This window comes from Onychomys torridus, chromosome 3, assembly GCF_903995425.1.
Source record: "Onychomys torridus chromosome 3, mOncTor1.1, whole genome shotgun sequence".
NCBI lineage: Eukaryota > Metazoa > Chordata > Mammalia > Rodentia > Cricetidae > Onychomys > Onychomys torridus.
The window spans coordinates 103,211,815-103,220,849 of record NC_050445.1 but is presented as its reverse complement, the minus strand read 5'-3'; the positions used below and the strand labels follow the sequence as shown (position 1 = coordinate 103,220,849).

The 9,035-nt window shown below is 50.3% G+C and overlaps 1 protein-coding gene and 1 pseudogene across 3 annotated transcripts in view; one reads left to right on the top strand and one right to left on the bottom strand.

The window, feature by feature from the left end:
- The window catches only part of LOC118579149, a 398-nt pseudogene extending 11 nt beyond the window's left edge, over positions 1 to 387 (bottom strand).
- Positions 388 to 6,225: 5,838 nt separating this feature from the next.
- The window catches only part of Rpusd3 (RNA pseudouridine synthase D3), an 8,192-nt gene continuing 5,382 nt past the window's right edge, over positions 6,226 to 9,035 (top strand). For all 3 annotated transcript variants that reach the window (XM_036181331.1, XM_036181330.1, XM_036181332.1), the window contains exons 1-7: positions 6,226 to 6,348; positions 6,620 to 6,759; positions 7,396 to 7,440; positions 7,533 to 7,632; positions 8,419 to 8,526; positions 8,607 to 8,691; positions 8,892 to 9,015. In XM_036181331.1, the coding sequence (XP_036037224.1) occupies positions 6,248 to 6,348; positions 6,620 to 6,759; positions 7,396 to 7,440; positions 7,533 to 7,632; positions 8,419 to 8,526; positions 8,607 to 8,691; positions 8,892 to 9,015 (703 nt within the window). In that variant the 5' untranslated portion in view covers positions 6,226 to 6,247. The remainder of the gene's footprint in view (positions 6,349 to 6,619; positions 6,760 to 7,395; positions 7,441 to 7,532; positions 7,633 to 8,418; positions 8,527 to 8,606; positions 8,692 to 8,891; positions 9,016 to 9,035) is intronic.

The following is a 9,035-nucleotide window of genomic DNA, read 5'->3' as shown; positions in this document are numbered from 1 at the left end:
GGACGAAGCTGGAGGAGTAGGTGGCACCAATACCAGGCTGACTGTGCTTCACAGACTTGTGGGTGATGGAGAACCCGCCCGGGTAGTGGCCGATCATCTCTGGTTGGATTTCCACCGGGTTGAAGGTCTTGCGGTTGCACACACCCATCATGCTCCCTACCATCTCAGGGAGAATGATCACGTCCCTCAGGTGGGGGCTTCACCTTCTCCAAGGGTGGCGCCTCCTTCTTGGCCTTTCCCAGATGCTTGAGTATCGAGTACTGCTTCCGCCACAGGCCACGGTTCAGGCGCCTCTCTGGGGTGCCGCATCAGCTGTTTATCAACTGTCCAGCCGCAGTAGGTGAACTTGCGGACGGTCCACCTTTTCTTCTGCTCCACTTCAGCCATCTTGGCGGCTGCTCTGAAGAGGAGCCCCCAGTTTTTAGTGATGGGTAACCAACCTAAGTGGAAAAGACTAGGCCTGTAGGAAGTCAGGCTTCAGCCTGGCTCTCAGATCCAAGGTGACATAACTTCACAATCCTCCTTATAAAGCTTATTTGGATTTAGAAAACACTAAAGCAAAGGGCCAAGCTACTCAAGCCTGTCTGGAAAGCCTTTGCTGGCAGCTGCCCCATGCCTGGAGCCAAGTGTGAGAAGAGCAGCCAAGGGCAGGTCAAGTGCACTTTCTATTCTGGGCCCTCACACAGTTATAGATGTGGTTGGAGGCTGGCTCAGTGCAGACTGGTTCCAGGCCTTGGCCTTCTGGAGGCCTGGCTTGCATCAGCCCTGTTTCCCATTGCTGAAGCGCCCGCCCGCCCGTCCACACCTGCTGCAAAGTTGTGACTGAGCCAGAGGGGGCTGATGCAAGCTGCTGTTTGTCCCAGGCCACTCTCTTCTCCTGGGGTTTCACAAGTTCAGCAGTCTACTGTGGCTGCCATCTGGTACTCAGCCCTGAGCCCAGGCAAAGTTTGGCTCCTCCTCTTCTTCCAGGAGCTCGGGGCCCACTGGAATGAAGGTAGCTGTCTGTGGGAAGGGAAGGCAGCCTGCCATGGGGCAGGCAGGAAGGGAGACAAAGTAAAGGAACTACAGCCTCTGCAGGGCCAGGCCCTGGTCCAAGTGGGGAAATGGCCTTTCCTGGGGCTAGACACTGTTGGTGGAGGAGACGTCTGCTTAGCTGAGTGGGCATGAACCAGCCTTTGGCTAGTCTGTCTGTCTGTCTCTCTCTCTCTCTTTCTTCCTTTTTCCTCCTATTTTCACACAAATATATACATACATACATACATGCATGCATGCATGCATACATACACACACACACACACACACACACACACAAAAAAAAAAAAAAAAAAAAACCCAAACACATTTTGTTTTTGTTTTTTGATATGTATTAGCATGCACATGCCATAGCACAAAGGTTAATGGATATCTTTAGGAGTTGGTTCTCTCCTCCCTCCATATGGATTCTGGGGATCAGACTCAGGCTGTCAGACTTGGCATCAATCCCCCTTACTGGCTGAGCCATCTCACTGAGCCTTATATATATTTTAGACAGTTACACGTAGCTCCGGCTGGCCTCAGACTTTATGTAGCCAAGGATGCCTATGAACTGATTCTTCAGCCTCCACCTCTCCCATGCTAGGATTATAGCGTGCACTTTGCCTAATCTGTCCCGAGTCCTTGCTCAAGCTGCTTCTGAGATGCAGAGGAGACCTCCCAGAAGGCTTCAGGAATACCATCTGTCTACAACAGAGCAGTCACACACTCCAGGTGAAGCCAGACAAGGTGAAGCCACTTGCCGCTTTTCTTTCTTTTCTGCCAAGTTTATCCCCCAGTCCCTCCTGTGTTGTGCTTATAACTGTACAGTCCTGTTGTCCTGGCTGTCTTGGAACTCGTAGAACAGGCTGGCCTCAGATTCACACAAGCTCTGCCTGCCTCTATCTCTCAAGTGCTAGGATTAATGCCCCGTGCCACTATGCCCAGATATATTCTTTAAAAGTTGGTTTTAGCCGGGTAATGGCGGCACATGCCTTTAATCCCAGCACTCGGGAGGTAGAGACAGGCAGATCTCTGGGAGATCGAGGCCAGCCTGGTCTACAGAGTGAGTTCCAGGACAGGCTCCAAAGCTACAGAGAAACCCTGTCTCAAAAAACCCAAAACAAAACAAAACAAAAAATTGGTTTAAAAAAAAAATCTATGGTTTTTTTTTTTTTTTTTTTTTGAGTCAAGAATCTCACACATACTAAGCAAGCACTCTACTACCACTGAGCTATATTCCCGGGCCCAACAAAAAACAGTCCTTTTGCCGGGTGGTGGTGGTGCATACCTTTAATCCCAGCACTCGAGAGGCAGAGGCAAGCAGATCTCTGTGAGTTTGAGGCCAGCCTGGGCTACAGAGTGAGTTCCAGGAAAGGCACAAAGCTACACAGAGAAACCCTGTCTCGAAACAAAACAAAACAAAAAACAGTCCTTTTAAAAAATTATGAATTGAGGGCCAGCAAGATGTTGTAGCCAATAACTGTGCTTGCTGTCAGGCCTAACAACCTGAGTTCAGTCCCTATAACCCACAGGGTGAAAGGAGAGACTGGATCCCACAGGCTGCCCTTTGATCTCTACAAATGTACAACAGCATCACCAATGCCCCCTCAAAAATAAGTGTTTCAAAACATAACACATTTAGGGATATGCCTGTAATCCCAGCACTTGGGAAGCAGAGGCAGGAGGACTGAGACACACTTGAGACCAGCCTAATCTACATAGCATGTTCCAGGTCAGTTGGGGCTATGTAGTGTGGCTCTGTCTCAAAAAACAAAAACAAAAAGACAGAACCAAAACTTCTGAGATGAATCATGCAGGGGACTGGAGAGGTGGCTCAGTAATGAAGGGCACTGGTTCTTCCAGAGAGCAGGGTTCCTTCCCTAGTACCCACACAGTGGCTCACAACCACCTGTAACTCCAGTTCCAGAGGATCTGATGCCTTCTTCTGGCCTCCAGCCTCAAGCTCGAACATCATATGCCTGTATGTATGCAGACAAAACACTTGTGAGCAGAAATTAAAAAAAAAAAAAAAAGATTAATCATATAATCATACAGGGTCTGGCTACAGAGCTTATCAGGGAAAGGCACTTGCTGACAAGCCTGATGACCCAGGATCCATGTTGTAGGAAAGAACTGACTGAAAAGTTGTCCTCTGGGCCAGGTGGTGGTGGTGGTGGCGTATGCCTTTTATCCCAGCACTCAAAGAGGCAGAGGAGGCAGATCTCTGTGAGTTCCAGGACAGCCGGGACTACGCAGTAAGACCTTGTCTTATAGAGGCTGCAATCTTTCGGGTGAGGGGCTGTAGCAGAGAAGCTCACAGCATTGTAGGCCGGAAGTTGATAGCGCCAAGACAGGAAGGAGCCAACGTAAGACATTGCTTCCTCCAAGGAGAGCCACCTACAACCAACGAGCTACTTCTCCAAGCAGGCCCTACCTTCCACAGCTCCATCACCTACCTCCCCAGAGCCCATCCAAATTCTGAATGGTTCACCCATTCATTAGGGCAGAGTTCTTAGGTTCCAGTTGTTCCTGGAAGTCTCCTCCTAAACCCACCCAGCCACGTGCTGTGCCGGTAGGCTAGGTAGTCCTCTCAGTCAAGGTCCTTCATCACTCCTTCCACATTCCTGTTTTCTGTTGCTATAACAAAACACCTGAAACCAGATGAGGGTGCAGCTCGGTGACAGAGTGCTTGCCTAGCTGGTGTGGGGCTCTGGATCCCTCCGCAGGACTGAAAACAAACACACACACACAACTGTGACAGCTGATAATAGTATGTTTACATATATGGTGCTGGAGAGGAGGCTCAGTGGTTGAGAGCACTGGCTGCTCTTGCAGAGGACCTGAGTTCAGTTCCCAGCACCCACACGGAAGCTCACAACTGCCTGAAACTCCAGCCCTGGAGGATCTGATGCCCTTTTTTGGCCTCCTGGGGCACCTGCAACACATGTAGTATACACTTACACAGACACACAAGCACTTACACATAAACAAAAATAAAAGAAATCACACACACACACAGTTTGATCTGGGTCATGGTTCTTGAGGCTACAGAGTCCAAGAGCATGGAGCCAAGACCTACTTAGCATATGCAGGGGCCTTTTGGGTGCACCCCAATATGGAGAAGCTGTCCCATGCTGAGACATCTCTTTTCTCTCCTCTCCTTCTTAGAAAGCTATCAATGCCATCATGGGGCACTCCCTTCATAATCTTTTTTGTTTGTTTGTTTTTGGAGACAGGGTTTCCCTGTATAACAGCCCTGGCTGTCCTGGAACTCACTCTGTAGCCCAGGCTGGCCTCGAACTCACAGAGATCCACCTGCCTCTCCTCCTGAGTGCTGGGATTAAAGGTGTGCGCGCCCAGCTATGAATCTTAATGTAAATATCTGTGTTTTCTGATGGTCTTAGGCAAACCCCGTGAAAGGGCTGTTTGACCCCCAAAGGGGTCGTGACCAGCAGGTTGAGAACCACTGCTCTAAACAGAGGAAGAGAGAGGAATTATTGCACACCTCTGATTCCTCTGCCAGAAGCAGTCTAGTGCTGGAAGCCTTTCAGCAAAGCCCTTTCAGGCCTGGCGATGTAGTTTAGTAAGCGATGGGACTAAAGATATGTGCCACCATGCCCCACTGTTTTTCAAAAAAGATACGCTTTATTATTTTCAATTATATTATTTCATTATTTTTATTATGTTCATTTTGTTACTTTTTTGTATTTTCTTTCTTTTTTCTTTTCTCTTTTCTTTCTTTCTTTCTTTTTTTTTTTTAATGCTGAATGTCGTTTATTGAAGGATATATTTTATTTCTTTTGGGGCTTTTTTATTTATTTATTTTTTTTCAGGGTCATGTAGTTCTGGTTGTCCAGCAACTCACTATGTAAACCAGTGCTGGAATTAAAGGCTCAGTCATATTTTTATTGTTAATTGTGTGTGTGTGTGTGTGTGTGTGTGTATTGTAGTAGGAATCTTAAAGGTACTTGTTAATAAGAACAAACCTGAAGCCAGTTATTTTGGTGAATGCTGGAAGATCAGAGAAGCAGAACATGCCACAGCTATCTCACCTTGCTAGTTCCTCAGGTGATCCTGTTTCCTCAGGCTGGAAGCTTCTGAGTCCTCCTCCACATGAATCTCAGCTGAACTGTGCTGCTCCGAAGCCTGAATGCTAAACCAGCCAAATGCTTAACTAACTCTGGTGTCTGGTTTTCACGCCTTATGTATCTTTCTTCTTTCTGTATCACTCCCTGGGATTAAAGGCTGGGTTTTTGGGATTAAAGGTGTGTGTCACCACACCTAGCTGTTTCTAAAGTGGCCTTAAACACACAGAGATCTGCCTAGCTCTGCCTCGCAAGTGCTGGGATTAAAGGCGTATATCTCCACTGCCCAACTTCTGCTATGGCTTGCTCTGACCCATTTTCTAGCCACCAATTTTGGCTTTGTTCTAGTGGCTGTCTGTTCTCTGACCCCAGATAAATGTATTACGTGCACGATATTGTGGGGAACACAATACCACCACAGTGTGTGAACTGGATCCCTTTGATGTTTTTGAGACACGAAGAGCCAGCCTTGATCGTAGGCTTAAAAGCCATCTTACAGTAAAGACAAACTAGGTTCACTCCTGTTTATAATTCAACCTGTTTCTCAAGGATTGGGCTATACTTCACCTGCAAGCATAACTACAAATGGGTCTTTACAGCCTATTCCAGGAAACACCAATCATATCTATTTCAAACAGTTAATCACCATCTTGCAACCCTATCTTTGTCCGTGTCGTGTCGTCCCCCTCCCCCCCACCAACACACACCCACCCTTCCTCTGTTGGTCTCCAACTCAGTCTGTATCTGTGATCTTGGTCTTCCTGCGGTGCTTGGGGATCGAACCCAGGAACTCGTGCATCCTCGAAAATCTCTCTGATTTCATGTCGCAGACTGTTTCCATGCAGGTGTCCTTTCTCCCTCTGCTTTACAAGGGAGGTTTTCAGATTAAGGGTCCCGAGAACTGAAACGACAATCTGCAAGCTTGCCTCTTTCTAGTCCAAGACACGTCCTCTACCGCGATTAAAAATCCCCGCCCCGAGCTTCAGTTTCCCCTAAACCTGAACCCGACCTGGCACTTTTTTTTATCTTCCGCTGAGCTCCGCCTGCTCGGTGTTCAGATTGACAGCCTGTCTGACCAATCGGCGCACGGAGGATGCACGTGGTGGGCAGTCCCGTGGACACGCATGCGTCTGTGCTTTGCTCCGGTGATGGGTTCCTGGCGTGTTTGGCGTTGGGTCCCTGGGGCCTGGCGTCCCGGGCTGGGGGTTGGCGCACGACCAAGAGATGCAGGCTTCGGCACCGAGGCCGGGTGATTCTAACACTCCACTTCCGTGTGGGCAGGAGGCTAGGACAAGGGGAGGTTCGGCATTCAGATCCAGACATGGGTTCTAATCCCAACTGTGTTGTGGGACCCGACCGACATCCTTGGCGCTCTGCGCGTCTGATGCCTCTTCTGTAGTCTTGAGGGGCATGTGGGCCTCAACTGTCAGCTGAGCCCGGGAGTTCTGAGGCTTTTGTAAGAAAAGGCTGCACTGGGCAGGATGGGCAGAGGAGGTACCGGTTTCTGTCATTTTTCTCAGACGTCGGCCTCAACCTCAAGGTTCCAGAAAGCGCAAGAACCCAGTGGAGGACCAGCCTTTCCCGGGGCTTCTGCGGACAGAGAACCTCGGCCCGGAGTTGCTGGCTGACGTGCTGAGGGCAGCTGTGGTGGATCAGAAAGGTGAGGGGAGCCTGCTGCTCCTGAGCCTCTGACCCCCTGGAATCGGACCCCTGTAGCTGCAAGAGCCCGGCCAGCGGGTCACATTCCCTCGCCTAGCCTCAGCATCCTGGGTTTAAGCATAGGAAACCTTCAGACCGACCGGCAGTAGCAGAAGTTAGTTTCCTGTCAGAACAAGCTTTGGGGTTAGTTAGAACTGGGGTCTGTCTGTAAGCAGCATGCTGTGTTGATCTGAACCTCTCAGTTCATGTAGCAATGAGGAGGGTACACAGTACTGGGATAAATATAGCTCCTGCCTTGAGAGATCAAGCGTTCTGATGTGAGAAATAATGTCTCTGCTGCTTCTGGGAGTGGTGACCACACCTGTAATTCCAGAACTTGGGCGGTAGAGGCAGGAGGATCAGTAGTTCAAGACCAGGCTTAGCTATATAGCAAGTGTGAGGCCAACCTGTGTGAGCACACATTATACTGAGGTATGTTGGAGCCAATGTGAATGAAAGCCCAGAACAGCAAGGTGCAAAGGCCCTGGGGTGCAGGGAGCAGGAAGTTCAGTTCGCCGTTGGTTTGGGCGCTTATAACCCCTGAGGCTGCATGCACACAGGCTGCCCTGCTTTTGCTGACATCTATGGAACCTTTCAGGACCTTTGGTGACACTGAACAAGCCACAGGGTCTACCTGTGACAGGTATGGGCAGGGACGAGGAGGGAGAGGCTGGCGGGGAGGAGATGGTTGGATGGTGCTCTGGCAACTTGCCCTCTCTTGCCCTTACTTCTCAGGGAGACCTGGGGAGCTGACGTTACTTTCTGTACTGCCACAGCTAAGCCGGGCCCTGGGGCTCGGACACCAGGAGCTCCAGGTTGTGCGAGCGCCTGGAAAGTAAGTGATGAGTGTGGTGAGCATTTCTTTTACACCCATTGTATATCAAAGCTCTGTGCAGGTCCCTGGCACGTGGTAGGCACTTGGGCATTGGTAGTAACCCTTAGGGCATTTGGCTTTGAGTTCTCTGGGGGCCAGAGAAAAGGCCTTATGATTGTTTCTCAGGAGGTCTGGACTGTAATCCTGGCATTGCTGTTTGGCTTTAAGCTAGTGATCCTGTGAGGTGGTGAGAGGGGGGGCTCTCCTTTTTTTATACTTTATGTGCACTGGTGCTTTACCTGCATGTATGTCTGTGTGAGGGTCTCAGATCCCCTGGGACTGGAGTTACTGTTGTGAGCTACCATGTGGATGCTAGGAATTGAACCCGGCTCCTCTGGAAGAGCAGCTAGTGCTCTTAACTGCTGAGCCATCTCTCCGGCCCCTTGAGGGCCTCCTTTAAAAAGACCAAAGATAGCCGGGTGGTGGTGGTGGTGCACACCTGTAATCCCAGCACTTGGGAGGCAGAGGCAGGTGGATCTCTGTGAGTTCCAGGCAGGCTCCAAAGCTACAGAGAAACCCTGTCTCAAAAAACCAAAAACAAAAAACCCAAAGATTTGTTTTTAATGTGTGTTTAGCCTGAGTGTATGTGTGTACACCTCAGTGCATGCCTGGTGCCCCCAGAGGCCAGAAGGGGGCATCAGGTCTCCTGGAACTGTAATTGCAGTTGTGACCCACCATGTGGGTGCTGAATGCTGGCCCTCAGTTTTATGACCAGGAGGCTTTATGTGGCTTGTCCCTTTCTTCCAGGGAGGCCTCTGGACTTGTGCTCCTCTCCAGCTGTCCCCAGACAGCTAGCCACTTGCAGAAGTTCTTCATTCACTCAAGGAGAACCCGGAGACCCACAGCCACCTACTGGTGAGGTGCGGGGGTGACCGCCAGGGCCAGGGAAGGTCCCCACCAGCTGGCTGCTCTGAGACTTCCTTTCCCTTTCTCAGTGCCATCACTGATGGCATTCCTGAGCCTTCTGAGGGGACTGTCCACATGGCTCTGAAGCTGGAACGCAGGGATGGCGTTGATCTTGTGAGTCAGAGGCCACCAGAGAAGAGGCTTTGCCTTACAGAGGAATCTGTACTGCGCACATGGGATGGCTAGTTCCCTGTCCCCTAATGGACAAGTGGCTGCCGCCTGTTCTGAGGCCCTGTCCTAAGTCAGCTGGCAGCAGGGGGTGCTCAGTGGGGCTCCTAGGTGTGTGCTAAGTCATTCTTTGACTGGCACCCTAGGCAGTCCCGATGACATCACCATCTCGGAAGGACATCCTAGGAGGTGTCAAGAGGACCCTCAGCCATTTCCATGTGATGGCCACAGGCTGTGGCTGTGCCCTGGTCCAGCTGCAGCCACTGACAGGTGGGTCTGAACAGCACCCT